Source organism: Somniosus microcephalus, chromosome 17 (assembly GCF_052327205.1).
Source record: "Somniosus microcephalus isolate GS21.2 chromosome 17, FLI_Smic_1.0, whole genome shotgun sequence".
Classification (NCBI taxonomy): Eukaryota; Metazoa; Chordata; class Chondrichthyes; order Squaliformes; family Somniosidae; genus Somniosus; species Somniosus microcephalus.
Window position 1 is genome coordinate 60,026,224 of NC_141003.1, and position 18,700 is coordinate 60,044,923.

The 18,700-nt window shown below is 42.4% G+C and overlaps 1 protein-coding gene across 13 annotated transcripts in view; it reads right to left on the reverse strand.

Moving 5' to 3' along the window:
- Window positions 1-18,700, reverse strand: part of LOC147105758 (SRSF protein kinase 2-like) — a 259,621-nt gene that overhangs the window by 43,708 nt on the left and 197,213 nt on the right. For 8 of the 13 annotated variants that reach the window (XR_015081581.1, XM_086010468.1, XM_086010476.1 and 5 more), the window contains 3 exons: window positions 13,544-13,569; window positions 2,043-2,280; window positions 375-878 (listed from right to left, as the gene is read on the reverse strand). Coding sequence is in view for 12 of the 13 variants with exons in the window: in XM_086010468.1 (XP_085866594.1) it covers window positions 375-878; window positions 2,043-2,280; window positions 13,544-13,569 (768 nt within the window). In the remaining variant the exon portion in view is untranslated. The remainder of the gene's footprint in view (window positions 1-374; window positions 879-2,042; window positions 2,281-13,543; window positions 13,570-18,700) is intronic. The other 5 variants (XM_086010475.1, XM_086010469.1, XM_086010467.1 and 2 more) reach the window with 1 other exon arrangement.

Sequence of the window (18,700 nt, forward strand, 5' to 3'; positions counted from 1 at the left end):
AGCTTTAGTTTTCTTTCCATTCCACATGTAAGTGGTCCTATTACTATGTTTAAATTGTTTGTTACAGGAACTGACACTCATATACAATTCTTATATTGTTATGTGGAAAAATGTTTTATCCAGAATATTAAAGTAATATTTCTCTGATATAGGCTGAATATATTAACTCATTCATCCAGAACACTCATTCATCACAGTTTATTGTAGTTATATTTTAAATTGATAATTTTCACTCCTCAACATGAAATCATGTACATTCCTATTAATTGAAACGCATAGCGAATTTCAAAGTGACAAGCAGTATGAATTAAGAATATATTGTTATAATTTTAACTCCTTTATGCATTTCATAACAAAGAAGCAAATATACGCACACTCACTTTTTGGCATGTCTCCAGTGCTGGATGCAGACACAGTTCTACTCCTGTCTTGTGATGGACTGCTGTCTTCTCGCTCAGTCACTGTTGACCCATCTGATCCAACTGATCCACAAGCTGCAGATTCTAAAAGCTTAGAAAACACAGATTCAGACATTTCAGAGAACTGTGACTCAGGACTCTTATTCTGTCCATTTTGTAACTCTCCATTACACTGTCCATAAGGGTTACTGAAGGTTAAATTTTCAGCATTTAGTCCATCAACAGGACTATCTTCTGCATTTGGACACTCCTCGTCATCATCATCATCCTCTTCCTCATCTTCCTCTTCCTCTTCTTCACAAAGCTGGTCAGGTAAAAATGGACCATTTTCAACATGTCCATTTGTTTTTGGTGATTCATCACATTCCGGCTCTGTCCTGGTAACCACATTTTCTACTTCATCTTTTCCCATATTTTCTTTCTCTGTGTCTTCCTTTTCTTCCTGATCATCAACTTCATCTAGCAAATTAATAAAATAGAAAACTATTCAAATGAAATCATACTAACAGAACTGAGCAAATAAAGCCAGAAATTATGAAATACCAAGCAAATATAAGCTATGTAAAACAAACAAGATGCACTCAAAAATATTAGAAATTATGAAAATGGGTTTACCCACAAACTGAATAAACTGGGATACAATGTCTTGGGGAAAAAAAACATTGGACCAACATTTGTGATTGGAGGCTTAACGCGGGCGGACGCCCATACCTGCAAAAATTCTATGGATGTACCTGGTGGGAGGCTTACGATCCTGGGCCTCTCCGGGTCCACGCGGGCAGAGGTCCCCGTATCCCAGGGACGCAGGCAGTTCGCAGGCGCGCCCAGGATCACGTGGGATGGCCATATGTACGGAACTCCAATAAAAGTTATGAATGGGGATCACTTAAAAAATACACCAACATATGAAATAAATTTTTTAAATATTACATATTTAAAATTAATTAAAATTCCATTTAATTAAAAAAAAAAAAATTTAAATTTAATTTTTTGAAAAAAATGTTTTTACGGGGCTAGAAATAAACTTACCTTATTGAAGAGTATTTTTGATTTATAAATGAGTGATAAAATTGTATTTTTCTATTTTTAAAAAAAACTCATGCTGGTAAAAGCAGGCCTTACACCTGCTTTTACCATGTGTAAGAATGACACGCATTCAGCGGGCGGAAGTTGTGCAAATTGCAGGTAGAGAGTTGCGCTGAGGCCCTTCTCCTGGGGATGCGTAGGATCTGTCAAGAGAATTCATGACCGATCGCAAGTGCTGGGTTTTAGCACGTGCGCTTCACATGCCTAAACCCGGAACTTGTGCAGCCCCGACGGACGGGTGCGCACCTCAGACACCTGTAGGGGGTCACAAAATACGGCCCAATATAGTTTAAGATTGAGCTTCACATCTGGTACGTCTGAATGTGGATTTGAAATGTGTAACCAGTCCAGAAAAGTTACAAGACTTTTACTTTAATATGAAATGAACAAAAGGGGTTAAAACAAATCCACAAACAGATCACAGAAATGTAAGAATGTGAAATTGGGCAGTTCTTGCAGTGCTTCTACATAAATATTCAAGATTGTCATGTTTAGGAATACCATTAATGGAGAAAAGTCTTTTTTCAGAACACTTACTGCATTCATTACGTTGCTCCTCATCTACCACATGATCTATCACCGTTTCCTTCAGCTCAACTATTTTCTCTCCTTCCTGGTCATTTGGTGTAACAGTTGTTAAAATCTCTTCCATCTTCTTCCTCTCTGCCTCTCTCTCCAGCTCTTCTATCTCTTGCATACGTTTCTCCAGCAGCTCTGCCTGCCTCTTTTGCTTCTTTTTCAGCTTCTTCTTTTTGTTTTTAGACATCTTTCCTCCCTAAAACATTACAAAAATCACATGCTAATACACAGCACCCTAAAATTACTATATTACAAATAACCAGTGTAATTTGCAAGCACCTATGAACTATAAATTTTAGAAAAAGGTACAAATACTCTTAGAAAGCTTTAGTTTACTTAATGTAACAAAATCTACTTAACCTCACGTCTTCCTTGTATGCTCATTACTAAACATAGAATTTTAAATACTGAGGTTTATTTCCCAAAAGTCTACAAACCAATACAAGGAAGAAAAATCTGAACAAAGGACCATCGACTTTCAACATTTCTCTTGAAGAAGGGGTTAGTGGAAGTTAGTCAATATAGTGACTGAGTGGAACATGCGAGGTGACTTCAACAGTACAAGTAAATTTATTGGTTTAAAACCATTACAGACTGAGTTTCAGCAGTGATTTACTGATCTTGCATGCAACGCTGGAGCAATTATGCATAAGAAAGAACTTGCATTTATATAGCGCCTTTCACAATCTCAGGACGTCCCAAAGGGCTTCATAGCCAATGAAGGATGTTTGAAGTCACTGTTGTAATGTAGGGAAACATGGCAGCCAATTTGCACATAACAAGGTCTCACAAACAGCAATGTAATAAAGGACCAGATAATTTGTTTTAATGATGTTGTTGAAAGACACAGGGAGAACTCCCCTGCTCTTCCTCAAATAGTACTATGGGGCTTTTTACAAGCACCTGAGCGCGCAGATGCGGCCACAGTTTAACATCTCATCCAAAAGACGTCAACTCCAATAGTGCAGCATTTCCTTAGTTCTGCCAGTCTGTGGTCAAATCTCTGAAGTGGGGCTTGAACCCATGACCTTCTGTCACAAAGGTAAGAGTGCTACCATTGAGCCTTGGCTGACACTCAATTCATTTCTTCCAACTGTTCTACAGTAAAGTCAGGATCCCTAGAATTCTGCGGCACTTCAGGGGCAATTTCTATGGTAAGCCTAATCAATTAGTGTGGTATGAGAATGCAGATTCTGTTGCAAGTCTGTCTATGGTTTCCAGACATCTCAATCTTGTAGGCCCGTAATTTCCGATAGGAGGCTTCCTGCGTGCAGATGCCTATCGGAAAAAAATCTACGCACTTACCGGAGGGCTCCCGCGGTCCGGACACTTCCGATGCTGGGCCTCCCCAAACTTGAAATGCGCAGGGCCCACGTATCCCAGGGGCGCATGCAGTTCGCAAGCGTCCCTGGGATCACGCGAGCCAATGAAAGAAGGGAATCCCCTTTCATACTTTTGACAGATAGGCCTGTCAAAAGTATGAATGGGGATCACTTAAAAAAGACTGAAGTATTATATAAAATTTTTTTTTAAAACATCACTTTTTTAAAAAGTTATTACATTAAATTTAATATTTTAAACAAAGATTTAACTTTTTGAAAAAAATTAAGGTTTTTTACAGGGCTAAAAATAAACTTACATTTTTAAAAAGTATTTTTAAAATTATAAATGAGTGAAAATGTTTTTTAAAACTTTTTAAAAACTCTTATGCTGGTAAAAGCAGGCCTTATGTCTGCTTTTACCAGGCGTAAGATTTCTAAGGGTATTCAGCGGGTGGAGGTTGTGCAGAAAGCGGAACTCTCCACCCGCAGAAGCCCTTCTCTTGGGCAGGCGCAGGATCTGTCGTCAAGAGGATTCTTGACAGATCAGGAATGCCGGTTTTCAGCACATGCGCTTCACATGCCTGAAACCAGCATTTCCGATGTCCCTACGGGTGTGTACACAGCTCGTACACACCCGTAGGCATCAGAAAATACAGGCCAAATTTTTTTTTTTTAAATGCATGATATAAAGAGTGTTAATCAGGCATTTCTTGTTTATAATTAATGTTAATTTTGAACTGTTTAACACCAGTTTATCATGTTAAGCCCAAGTACCCAGGACCTGTTTAACTCTTTACAATAAAGGTGGCCACACCTACCGAGATAAGGCAGTTGGACATTGAGTGCAGTGAGGAATGTTCTAAATCAGAACGGTCTCCTAATCTCTCTTGATTCGAAAATGATTTGAAAGGTGCAAGATGTGAAACACATGTAGATTAACAAATTGCATGTTAGTGGAGATTAGATTGATTTCTTCCTGTTTCTGTCTCTCATCTTCCTTTAATTTGCTTATTTCTGTCAACTACACTGTTGTCCATCTCCCTCTTACGAATTCCTTTCAAGACATATTGCCCAGAATTTGCTGGAGTGCGGCATGCCTGTTAGTTAGACTTTTTCCCTCACCCTTGAATATTTTTTGTCCTGTAAGTTGCTGGAAGTGCAAGCTGATAATCGCATGGTATGGGCAACGAGGCATCTGGGACCTTGGTCGATGACTGACCAAAAGTCTATCTCCTTAACCAATGGGATTTAAGGATTGAGAAAGAGAAGGAAATAGGGTGCATTAGAGTCAAATCAGGTAGAGAGAGAAATAATTGAGGTGTATAAAATTATGAGGGGCCTAGATAGAGTGGATAGAAAGGGCCTATTCCCCTAGCAGAAGGGTCAATAACCAGGGGGCATAGATTTAAAGTAATTGGTCAGAGGTTTAGAGGGGATTTGATAAGAATTTTTTTCACCCAGAGGGTGGTGGGGGTCTGGAACACTCTGCCTGAAAGGGTGGTAGAGGCAGAGACCCTCGTCACTTTTAAAAAGTACTTGATATGCACTTGAAGTGCCATAACCTACAAGGCTACGGACCAAGTGCTGGAAAGTGGGATTAGGGTGGATAGCTTTGTCGGACAGCACGGACAAGATGGGCTGAATGGCCTCCTCCTGTGCTGTAAATTTCTATGATTCTATGATAGAGAGGGAAAGAAAGATTGGATTAAGAGAGAGAGAAAAAAAAGACAAAGAAAAAGTAAGAATTAAAAAAAATTAAATTAAAAAAATCTCCAAGAATAATTTACTACCTGTAGGAATGAGACTCCACAGTTTCAGTTGTTCCCTTTCTGGGCCGGAGAAGTTGAGTGGCATTGCAGGAGCATAAATCTAATCATTAATAAGGTACTTACACTGTTAAGTACTAGCCCAAACTTCCTGCAGCGAGTTTAATTGGCAATTAATGTGCAAATCAGCACTCACTGTTATTATGGGGTAAATCTGACAGCAACTTCTGGCGTCTGCACATGTGCAGTTAAACGCGGTAATCCAAAATTTGTGTGCCAAAGATACCCTGCCCCTCCACAGGGTGCGCTGTTGTCGTGCTCGCCGTTAAACTTGGCACTGAAATGACCTCAGTGCGAGAATCGGCAGGAATCGCGGGCTGAGCGGCTGTATAAAGGATCCCGAGACCCAGGTAAGGCTTACCAATCTCCAATCTTGGAACTCAGAGGGAAGAAGAGGTAAAAAGTAATCCAAGTGTGACGTCACCAGAAAGCAGGTAAGTGATTGGTTGGTGAGTATTCCTCTCTTTTTTAAGCTTAAACTCTGTGGTTTATAGTTTCTAAGGTGCGGTATTCATCATCTAGAATCAGGGCAGAGGGTATTTAAGAATAATATTAATAAATTTAATTAATTACATAGAATGGGTGATCAGGTGATGTGTTGCTGCTGCAATATGTGGGAGCTGGTGGACACCATTGATGCTCACGGTGATCACATTTGCAGTAAGTGTTGGCTGCTCGAGGAATTCCGGCTCCGTGTTGAAGAGCTGGAGTCCGAGCTTCAAACACAGACACATCAGGGAGGGGGAGAGTTACCTGGACTCTCTATCAGGAGGTAGTCACACCAATTAGATTAATTAATTCAGATGTAGTCCGTGGCCAGGGTCAGGATGGTGTGACTAGAAGTGAGGCAGGTACGGGGATCCAGGAGGTAGTGTTGGAGGAGCCGCAGCCCTTGCTCTTGTCCAACAGGTTTGAGGCTCTTACTCCGTGTGAGGATGGGAACGGGGACTGCGGGGAGGATGAGCAGCCCGGCCACAGCAACGTGGAGCGGGGGGCCATTCAAGTGGGGGGAGATAAAAGAAATGTTGTAGTGGTAGGGGATAGTATCGTTAGGGGGATAGATAGAGTTCTTTGCAGCCGAGAGCAAGAGTCCCGAAGGCTGTGTTGCCTGCCCGGTGCTAGGGTTAAGGACATCTCCTCTGGGCTGGAGAGAAACTTGGAGGGGGAGGATCCAGTTGTCGTGGTCCATGTTGGTACCAACGACATAGATAGGACAAGGAAGGAGGTTCTGCTGAGGGAGTTTGAGCAGCTAGGGGCCAAATTAAAAAGCAGAACCACAAGGGTAATAATCTCTGGATTACTACCTGAGCCACGTGCAAATTTGGCTAGGGTAAATAAAATTAGAGAGTTAAATGCGTGGCTCAAAGACTGGTGTGGGAGAAATGGGTTTTGCTTCCAGTGACACTGGCATCAGTACTGGGACAGGAGATAGCTGTTCCGTTGGGACAGACTTCACTTGGCCAGTGCTGGGACTAGAGTCCTGGCGAATCGAATAACTAGGGCTGTAGAGAGGGCTTTAAACTAATTAGTGGGGGGGGGAGGTTTAAAGAGAGCGAAAAATAAAAATGACAGCAGAGAAGGCAATAGAGCAAGGTAGCAGTGGGGGAATTAAAAACCAGAGCGTGTCAGGAAGGGACAGACTGTATAATGATAAAGGTAAAGTAGTAAAAGGGGTAAAAGCAGGAATAAATTGTCAGAAAACATATTTGAAAGTTCTTTATCTGAATGCACGCAGCATTCGTAACAAAATTGACGAGTTGACGGTACAAATAACTACACATGGGTATGATCTGGTGGCCATTACGGAAACATGGCTGCAAGATAATCATGACTGGGAACTAAACATACAAGGGTATTTGACAATTAGGAAGGACAGACAGGAAGGAATGGGAGGTGGGGTTGCTGTGTTAATCAAGGATGGAATCACTGCAACAGTCAGAAATGATATTGGGTCAAAGGATCAGGATAGTGAAATAGTTTGGGTGGAGATAAGGAATAATAAGGGGGAAAAAATCACTAGTGGGCATAGTCTATAGGCCTCCTACTCTGTTGATCGGAGTATAAATCAGGAAATAGTCGGGGCTTGTAATAAGGGAACAGCTATAATCATGGGGGATTTTAACTTTCATATTGACTGGACTAATCAAATTGGGCATGGCAGCCTTGAGGAAGAGTTCATAGAGTGTATTAGGGACGGGTTCCTTGAGCAGTATGTAACTGAACCAACCAGGGGGCAGGCAATCTTAGATCTGCTCCTGTGTAATGAGACAGGATTAATAAAAAATGTCCTAGTAAAGGATCCTCTTGGAATGAGTGACCATAATATGGTTGAATTCCAAATTCAGTTTGAGGATGAGAGAGTTGGATCTCAAACCAGCGTACTGAGCTTAAATAAAGGAGACTATGAAGGTATGAGAGTAGAATTGACTAAAGTGGACTGGGAAAACAGATTAAAGTGTAAGACGGTACAAGAGCAGTGGTCTACATTCAAGGAGATATTTCACATCTTTCAAGATAAATATATTCCAGAGGAAAAAGGGAAATAAAAGACAGCCATCCACGGCTTAGTAAAGTAATAAAGCATAGTATCCGACTGAAAACAAGGGCATATAAAGTAGCCAAATCTAGTGGGAGGATAGAAGATTGGGAAGCATTTAAAAGCCAGCAAACAATAACTAAAAGATTAATTAAGAAAGGGAAGATAGATTATGAAAGTAAACTAGCAAAAAATATAAAAACAGATAGCAAGAGTTTCTAAAGCTATATAAAAAGAAAGAGGGTGGCTAAAGTGAACGTTGGTCCCTTAGAGGATGGGACCGGGAAACTAGTGGTGGGGAACATGGAGATGGCAAAGACGCTGAACAAATATTTTGTATCAGTCTTTACAGCAGAGGACACTAAAAATATCCCAACACCGGACAAACAGGGGGCAATGGGGGTTGGGGGGGGGGGGGGGCGGGGGAAGGAGCTAAACACGATTAAAATCACTAAGGAGATGGTACTCAGTAAAATAATGGGACTTAAGGCGGATAAATCACCCGGACCTGATGGCCTACATCCTAGGGTCTTGAGAGAAGTGGCGGTAGGGATTGTGGATGCATTGGTGATTATTTTCCAGAACTCCCTGGACTCAGGAAAGGTCCTGGCAGATTGGAAAACTGCTAATGTAACACCCTTATTTAAGAAGGGAAGTAGACAAAAAGCTGGAAACTATAGACCAGTTAGCCTAACATCTGTGGTTGGCAAAATGTTGGAGTCCATTATTAAGGAAACAGTAACAGAGCATTTGGATAAACATAATTTAATAGGACAGAGTCAGCATGGTTTTATGAAGGGGAAGTCATGTTTGACAAATTTGCTCGAATTTTTTGAGGATGTAACATACAGGGTGGATAAAGGGGAACCAGTGGATGTAGTGTATTTGGACTTCCAAAAGGCATTTGACAAGGTTCCACACAAAAGATTACTGATCAAGGTAAGAAATCACAGGATTGGGGGTAATATACTGGCATGGGTGGAAGATTGGCTATCTAACAGAAAACAAAGAGTTGGGATAAATGGTTCATTCTCGGGCTGGCAATCAGTAACTAGTGGTGTTCCGCAGGGGTCAGTGCTGGGACCCCAACTCTTTACAATCTATATTAACGATTTGGAGGAAGGGACCGAGTGCAACATATCCAAGTTTGCCGACGATACAAAGATGGGAGGGAAAGCAGTGAGTGAGGAGGACATAAAAAACCTGCAAAAGGACAGACAGGTTAAGTGAGTGGGCAGAGATTTGGCAGATGCAATATAATGTTGGAAAGTGTGAGGTTATGCACTTTGGCAGAAAAAATCAAAGAGCAAGTTATTATCTAAATGGAGAGAAACTGCAAAGTGCTACAGTACAAAGGGATCTGGGGGTCCTGGTGCATGAAACACAAAAAGTTAGTATGCAGGTGATCAGGAAGGCCAATGGAATCTTGGCTTTTATTGCAAGGGGGATGGAGTATAAAAACAGGGAAGACTTGCTGCAGTTATACAGGGTATTGGTGAGGCCACACCTGGAATACTGCGTGCAGTTTTGGTTTCCATATGTAAGAAAAGATATACTTGCTCTCGGGGCGGTTCAGAGAAGGTTCACTCGGTTGATTCCGGAGATGAGGGGGTTGACGTATGAGGAAAGGTTGAGTAGGTGGGGACTCTACTCATTGGAGTTCAGAAGAATGAGAGGCGATCTTATCGAAACATATAAGATTGTGAGGGGGCTTGATCGGGTGGATGCGGTGAGGATGTTTCCACTGATGGGTGAGACTAGAACTAGGGGGCATAATCTAAGAATAAGGGGCTGCCCTTTCAAAACTGAGATGAGGAGAAACTTCTTCACGGAGGGTAGTAAATCTATGGAATTTGCTACCCCAGAGAGCTGCGGAAGCTGCAACATTAAATAAATTTAAAATGGAGATAGACAGTTTCCTAGCAGATAAGGGAATTAGGGGTTACGGGGAGAGGGCAGGGAAGTGGACGTGAGTCTAGATTTGGATCAGCCATGATCCTATTGAATGGCGGAGCAGGCCCGAGGGGCCGTATGGCCTACTCCTACTTCTTATGTTCTTATGTAACGACATGAACTTGCTGTACTTGTCCACTAGTTCCCCACTAAAGGTGGCTCAAAAAGTGATCAGAGATAATTACTGCTGAACAACTTCTCTGGCCCTGAAAAATTAATTTTACAAATGTAGAGTTGCATTCCCTCAGGAGAAAATTAGAGTTTTTTTTTTTAATTAAATTTTTTAAAAAACTTTTTCTGTCGGTCTCTTATCTCTCTCCCTTAACTCCAGCTGTATTTCCCAAACTTTATTTTGCTTTTTGTACATCATTTAAACCTAATTTATATTTACTGCTTTATACTTCCTGGTTTGGACTCATGTGGATTCTTCAATCTGATTTTTGATCCTCGCTGTTACTTGCAGAGGCTCTTCAACCACAGATCCCCTGGAGAGGGCGCTGCGCTGGATCATAAGTCTCCGCTTTAAAGCCGGTCAAATATTTGTGGGCAGCTGTCAGCGAGGTGAATGGCGAGCCGATGACTGAAAAATCTGGGCCAAATATTTTATGATATAGTGAGCTTTGTAGGACATTGTAGTGCAGAGTAAACATAGGCCAATTGCACTCACGAGTTGTGTAGTCTGTGCCATTCAATGATTAATGTTCTGTAAACCACCACATCCCAATGAGAAGCCTCTAAATATCAGAACTCTCAAATTCAGAATGTCCTACACTATAGTGAAGGAAAAGTAAGGAAAATCCATATTGAAAATATACTGTACACAGTCAGAACTGAGCTAGCCGATTCCTCAAACTAAGATACCACTTTGGCAAATATCCATTGTATTTGCTTGTTAAACCAAAATAGCTGCATGTTAGACCAATCTGCTACCACTTAACATGCAGGTTTTTCACCTGAGTCACTCTCCTGTTTGTGTCTTTTGTATATTCACTGTGCAAAATTAGCCTCATTAGGTGGAAAATAAGTTAGTTATTCTCAGACCAGCTTCCTTTTCATTTCAATGGAATATTTAAACTAGAGGTTTTTGCCAAGTTTTCAGACTTCACTCTGTGGGACAGACAGCTGCCTCAACACATGCCAAGCCAATGTGCTTGAAGATTTCCAATGTGCAGAAACATCAGATGTCTGTCTGAACGTTGAAGAAGTCTACCGCCTGGGTACAGATGCATGGCAGTGTGCCCATAGTCTGATTTTGATCTTCTGCTAGACCCGCCAATTTGCAGTAATGTGTCCCTTATCTTTATCTCTGACACATCTCTCTCTGGCAAAGGGCTTCCCACAGAAATTACAAGCCCATGGAGTCCCATAACTTTCTGGATTGTGCTTTTTCCCCAGCCGATTCAGGTAAAGACTCCGGGGGAGAAATTCAGTAGGTTGCGCCACCCGTTAGCGCCTTAAGAGGGCGCAAGCCAACTGGCGCCCGGGCGTGGCACTGTCCACGCCTCCCGCTAAATACCGCGGGACGTTTGTGGTGGCGCTAACCGTGAGCGCTGCGCCGATACCGATGATGTCATCAGTGTGCGCAGCGCCCCGGCTGCGATATTTGGCAGCGCCCCCCGATTTACCGTTGGACGCCATGTCCGACCGGTTCAGGGGGGCCTACCTGCGACCGGGGAGGCGCAAAGCAGCCATTTTTGTTGTTGGCCACTTGCCAGCGCTCCCGTCCCCGGCCTCCTGAACCCCCCCCCCCCCCGCGGAGTGCCGGCTGCGTTCCAAGAGCCCGGCACTTCTCTTCAGTGCCGGGCTCTTTTGCCTGCACTCCCGATCCTCGGGGGCCCAGCTGGGCCCCAGATCGCACTGCACAAGGCCCCTCCCCTTTAAGAAGGGGAGGAAAGCCTACAATACCACAGCGCGACATGCCGCAGCGTGTGGCGCTGCTGCACATTGCGCCACGATATTCAGTCGCAGTGCCCCAAGAGGGATGCGGGGGCGCCTCCAGTAGCGCTGCGCTTCCCTTTGGGGCGCTACCACTCAATTTCCGGCGGGCGGCCACGAATGCTTCCGGGGCGCTACTTTTAGCGTCCTGGCGACCCAAACGGGGCGATACTCAATTTCTCCCCCTCCATCTCTTTTTTCCAGTTGCTCTATGTCCATTGTCTGGTTTCAGATTGCCTCAGTTGGTAGTACAGGTACACTATCCATTATCCGAAAGCCTTGGGACCAGCTGAGTTTCGGTTTTCGGATTTCAGAAGGTATTATTATAAGACTGGGAAATTTGTATTTAATATAAATTTTAAAAGTTCAGGCTACCTCTTGCGACTGTTCCGTGTCTCATTCCCCTTCCTGCTTCTCTGGAAAGCCGGATATCGGCTGACTCCTACTAAGCTGGCCCGCAAATCAGGTCGGGGGTCGGGTGGGGCCCGGGGGGCGGGGGGGGGGGGGAGAAAAGAATATCGGACGGGCCGCTGTATTGTTGGGTTCACTCTCCCGGTACCTCCTTCACACTGCCCGGCTCGGCCTGCAATCTCCTACCCAGGAGGGAACTCTGTGACCCTCTGCCCTGCTCAGCCTAAGTCGTGTGCCACTCTGGTCATGTCGTGCGCACGATTTACGCTGAACGAAAAAACTTACGGTTTTCAGAGGTTTTCAGTTTTTGGAAGTTCGGATAAAGGATAGTCTACCTGTACTCTCGCCTTTCAGTCAGACTCTTCTGGCTTCAAACTCTGTTACGAACTGGAGCACATACTCCAGGCTGATAGTTTAATGCAGTAGTGAGGATGTGCTGCATTGCAGGAGGTGTTGTCTTTCGGATGAAATGTTAAACCGAGGCTCCTCTGCCTGATCAAGTGAATATAAAAAGTCCCATGGCACTATTCAAAAATGAGCAAGGAATTCTTCCAGTGTCTTCGCCAACATTCCATCCTCAACAAACTAAAAACATGCATTCATTTTCTGTTGATGGAACCTTGCTGTTCTCAATTTGGCTGCCAAATTAGCCCAAAAGTGAGTAAACTTGAAAAAAAGTAATTCATTGGCTGTAAATCACTTGATAGAGAAAAGAGCACAAAGTGAAGGAGAGAGAGCAAAGTAGACAGGAGAAAGATGAAGTAGGAGAAAGATAGAAATATAACTGAGAGCAAAGTGAAAGAGAAAAAAGGAAAGAGATAGAGCAGTGAAATGAGAGACATGCAGAGAGAGACACACACTGAAAGAGAGAGAGACAGACAGAAGTGGAGTGAGTGTATGCCAGTGCTAGAGTGCAAAGTGAATGGGAGAGAGAGAGAAATGGAGTAGGAGAGCAAGTGTGTGACAGGAGAAAGCAAAAGAAAGGATGCAAAGGGGGGATGTAGAGGGTATTGATGGAGAGAGAAAAGTGGAGAGAAAAAAATGAAGATGGCTGAAGCAAGGGAAGAAAGAAGATCGATAGACAAATGGAGTAAAGAGGGCAGAGAGGTGGAGGGGGAGGAAGAGAAATGGAGAGAGAGAAATGGAGGAAAGAGGAGTGGAGGAAGAGAGAAATAACATGAGAGAGGAGTGAAGAGAGGCCGTAGGAAAGAAGTGAACGGGGAAGAGAGACTGAACGAGTGTGAGAGAGGTGTGAACGACTGGACCCACAATCAATCAGTAACTGAGTAACTCAGAGAAAATGTTTGGACATGCCTATAATAAGATTCTGCACCGAATAATGCTCTTTTAAAGGAAACAAATGTCTCAATTTCAGAGAGCTTCTATTTCTAGAAGGCAGACAGTTTGAATGTAAACTCTGAACAGTTGCCATCAGTGTAAACAACCTCTGGAATGCAAAAGCAGCAAATTACTCACCGGTTTCTGCTGTGGGGCAGTACTCACTGCAGAAATAAAACAAAAAACAAAAATCAGCATCATGAAACAAAAAACTACATACAAACTATGCTCTTTATTTCACAATTTGTCATTGTTCTATCATTAAAGATACTGGAAGCAATGAGTATTATCGAAGTCTTACTACAATATAAATGTTATTGCATAACAGAAATCTTCTTTGAGGTCTTAACTAAAACCGTAACTATTTTTAAAGTTTATGAAATTTTTCATTGCAAGTTAGCCTGGCCTCATCTGCAGAGAAGGTGGGTACACCACAGCCAAAGGCCTCGTTATAGACTACTGCAACTAGCTGCCAGAAAGTGCTGGGAAGCATGTCACTGACTCCCTTTTTGATTTTCTCACTACCTCATGTGGTGTACGTCATAAATGAGCAAATATTGGACCAACAATCATCTCGCTCTGTGACAGTGAGCTTTAATAATCTGATGTGCAATGCCAAAGCATGACCCTAAAATCTTTCATTTTATTTATATACATGAATAGCTTTGGTATCAACAAATCTTCCTTCGAAATAAAATAAAGTCTTGCATATAGATACACGTCCTGTAGATGTAACAGGTACTTCTAATATTTTCAATTTCTGAGATGGTTATCGGTCATGTTTAAAAACTTATTTTTTAACCAGTCGATTTCCTATGGGGCTGCAAACAAGCAGCCAATACCAAGTATAGTTTTCAGGTGAAATAACAGAAAATGCTGGAAAAACTCATCAGGCCAGGCAACATCCGGGGAGAGAAAAGAGAGTCAAGGTTCCTGGTCAAACCCTTTGTCAAGACTGAAAAAGCACAGGAAATGAAATGGATTAAAAGGCCAGGCTGGGAGAGAACAAAAGAGAAGTGAAGAGACATCAAGAGGTATTCAAAACGAGGCGAGATGGTGATAGGACTAGTGGAGACAAAAGACGGCTCTAGATTATGAGAAAAATGCGCTGGCAGAATGGGAAACAGCTGCCATGTGGGAGAGAAAAAAAGGCGGGGGGGGGGGGGGGGGGGGAGAAAAAGGGCCAAAACAAAGTTGTGGATAAAAAAGTAAAAATGTAATGGGGGCCGAGGTTATGATCTGAAATTGTTGAGCTCGAGAGAGAGTCCAGAAGGCTGTAAAGTGCCTAATCGGAAGATGAGGTGCTGTTCCTCGAGCTTACACTGAGCTTCCGTGGAGCAATGCAAGAGCCCGAGTATAGTGAGGTCTGAGTGGGAATGGGGTGGTGAATTAAAATGACAGGCGACCGGAAGCTTGGGGTCATCCTTACGGACTGAACAGAGGTGTTCCACAAAGCGGTCACCCAATCTGCGTTACACCTCTGTTCAGTCCGTAAGGATGACTCCGAGCTTCCGGTCACCTGTCATTTTAATTCACCAGTTGTTGTTAAATAAACACTTTTACTCGATGCCTTTTTTTATTGCTTAAAACTACCATTACATGCTGGTAACGTAACATAAGTCGACAGGAAAAGAATGTCAATGAACTTGATTGGCAGGATGTGATAAGTGGTGTTCTCCAGGGATCTGTACTGGGGCCTCAGCTTTTTGCCACATACATTAATAACTTGGATGAAGGAATAGAGAGTTGTATACCTAAGTTTGCAAGTTAGGAGGCAGAGTAAGTAGTGTAGATGGGAGCAGGAAGTTACAAAGGGACATAGACAAACTACGCAAGTGGGGAAGTGTGAGGTCATCCACTTTAGAAAAAGATGAACCTGAATATTTTCTTAATGGTGAGACTACGAGCTGTGGAGGAATTTAGGTATCCATGTACATAAGTCACTAGAAGTGAGTGCACAGGTACAAAAAGTAATCAAAAAGGCGAATGAAATGTTGGCAGTTATCTCAAAGGGGTTAGAATACAAAAAAGAGGAAGTAATGCTCGAGTTGTACAAAACCTTAGTCAGACCCCATCTGGCGCATTGCATTCGGCTTTGAGCATCAAACTCCTCAGGAAGGCCTTGGCAATATAATGAAGCACTGCAAATAAACTGATGAGCCCTACTTTATCAGAAAACCATGTAATGAATTATTGTAAATTTAAATATATGGGATTATAGTTAACATCAGAGTACAACAATATGTAATGCAATGCATTATTTTTGGGTAAATTTTATATAAAGGGCAACATTTCAAGTTAACTACAGATTCACCAGAATGATACTGGGGCTTAAAGAGTTAAATTATGAGGACAGTTTGCATAAACGTGGCTTGTATTCCTACGAGTTTAGAAGATTGAAGGGTGATCTTTAAAATGATAAGGGGTTCGATAGGGTAGATACAGAGAAACTATTTCCTCTGGTGGAGGAAATCCAGAATAAGGGGGCATAATCTTAAAATTGGAGCTAGGCTATTTAGGAGTGAAATCAAGATGCTCCTTTTCTTGGGCAGTGGAAATCTGGAACTCTTCCCTCAATTTACTGGTTCAATTGAAATTTTCAAGTACGAGATCAATAGATTTTTAAGTAAGGGCAGCAAGCCATGATCTGATTGAATGATGGACCAGGTTCGAGAAACCAAATCACAGACTCACAGAAACCCCACAGTGCAGATAGAGACCATTTCGGCCCATCGAGCCTGCACCGACACATATCCCACCCGATCCCCGTAACCCCTACACCAACACATATCCCACCCACCCCACGTATTTAATCCCCCTAACACTAAGGGTCAATTTTTATCATAGCCAATCAACCTAACCTGCACATCTTTGGACTGTGGGAGGAAACCCGAGCACCCGGAGGAAACCCACACAAACACGGGGAGAACGTGCAAACTCCACACAGACAGACAGTCACCCGAGGCCGGATTTGAACCCGGGTCCCCGGCGCTGTGAGGCAACAGTGCTAACCACTATGCCACCGTGCTCGCCTCGCCAAATGGCCTAGTCCTGTTCCTATCTTCTTATGTAGAAGAGCATGAACTACGAGTGTAATAGCAAAATACTGCGGATGCTGGAAATCTGAAATAACAACAGAAAATGCTGGAAATACTCAGCAGGCCAGGCAGCATCCGTGGAGAGAGAAACAGAGTTAACGTTTCAGGTCTGGGACCCTTCATCAGAACTGGAAAAAGCTGGAGATGTAACAGATATTAAGCAGGTGCAGAGACAGGGAGGGGGGGGGGGGGGTTAGGAGGGGAGGAAGGAATAGAAAGAATACCCTGTGCTTTTGTAAGAGGCAGGAAAGATAAAATGTTGCAAATGGGAATGGCAAAAATGAACTATGAGTAATGGGCAGTGACAGAAGCTACAATCTGCTAGATGGAGAATTTAATGGCCATTTCCATTATGAAGACTGAATGATAAAAATAAGCCAACAGCAGGAATTAATGAGTAGATATTAGAATTTGCTGTAATAAATTGCTGATATAGTCTAAATATTTCCCTTTGCTCTCTAGATTCTTCAGCGTTAAAAATCAGAAAGAGTGTAAAATATAATGAAGCACTGCAAATAAACTGATCAGCCCTACTTTTTCAGAAAACCATGTAACGAATTATTGTAAATTTAAATATATGGGATTATAGTTAACATCACATGGAGTACAACAATATGTAATGCAATGCATTATTTTGGGTAAATTTTATATAAAGGTCAACATTTCAAGTTAACTACAGAAAGTAGATGCCAAAGTGAAAGGAGGTAAATAAGTCTTAATTGTCATGGTTGCTAGTAGAGTTGTTATTATTGAGACTCTACAATCCAGAACCTGTCAATTTAAAATACAAATCAATAATGTTATCACCATTCATTCTGCTGATCATTTGATAAATTTGCACCATTTACAGCATAATTATTCATTATTGTCTGTGCATGCCATCATGTGCCAACTACACAGTTTGCCGTGGTGCTTCAGCAAGAGCATTCACAAAGCAGAATTCAATAACCACCACATGCTCCATTTTATATAAATGTATTAAAAGTCTTGTGACAGTGCACAATTCCTGTTTGTCACACTTGTTCCTTGTGTCACAATTTGGTTATGCTGGTATCACAAATGATGTGACAATTTTGTCACACCTGAGCTGTAATGTCTTGGGTAATGCCTGGGTACCTTACTTTTCAAAGTTAAAATGCCTACATACTTATTACTTAACGTAGGCCTCAAACAGTAGGTGGCACTGTTACATCTCCTCTCCCCATCGACCAGCTGACCCAGCTCCCAACTCCAACCCTAACTCAACTTGCACATTTATTTACAGCCTTACAACTTGGCCTCCTGCTGCTCTTCAACCACCATGTTAACATTATTATTTGAACCTGCCCCTCCATTCTCCTTGGTGCTGTCTGCCTAACTCCTCAGCCGCTCCCAAGCCTCCTGCTCTATCCTCAGTCCCACTAGCCATTGCCCAACCCCAGATCCATTTCTTCTTGTTGCTCGACTCATCCTTTGGACTTTTAGCCCTGGTCCTCTCGCCTCAGCTGCTCCCACATCTGCTGATTTTCAGCTTCTGTTGTATTTATTATACAAAAAACAGCATAAGTGTGACAGAAAAAGGATCCATCCTATTCAAAATTATAACATTTCTATGTTTATATCCTTTCATTTATATTGGGCTTGGGAGGATTTTTTGAAAAATGGAAGCTGTTTGTTAAATTTTCTTTTGTCCTCAAAATATTGTAAGCAAAGCAAATACACAACTCCGTCTGTAGGCATTACATATTAATGGTAAATTTAAACTGGTTTCTGTTGAAGTCTTTCCAGAAGGGATTTGTGTGGTTGGAAGTGAGAGCTGTCGAGGCAAATATAAAGACCTGTGTTTGGAGCATAGGTAATAGCTTCAAAAGCTAGCAAGTCTCTGTTTATATTAATTACTTGCAGATAGCCTTTTATCAGGGCAAATTGGTTTTATTAATTCTTCATCTCTCTCTTACAACTCTGCATACATTGGAGAGATAATATATATTATCTCCTTTGCAGTTGGAAAACAGTTGTCTCAAAGTTAGCATCTACGAGATGAAAGAATTATGAGAGTGGAGAGCGAGCGAGCCCGAGGAGAAACATTGCGAGGGAAAAGGGCGAGGGCGAGGAGCAGAGCGCTAGACCAGGGTGGTCTGTGAGTGGCATGGGAGAAAAACCGCAAAGTGAAATCACAACACAAGGAGGGGCAGCGGGGATAAGTTACAGGTAAATA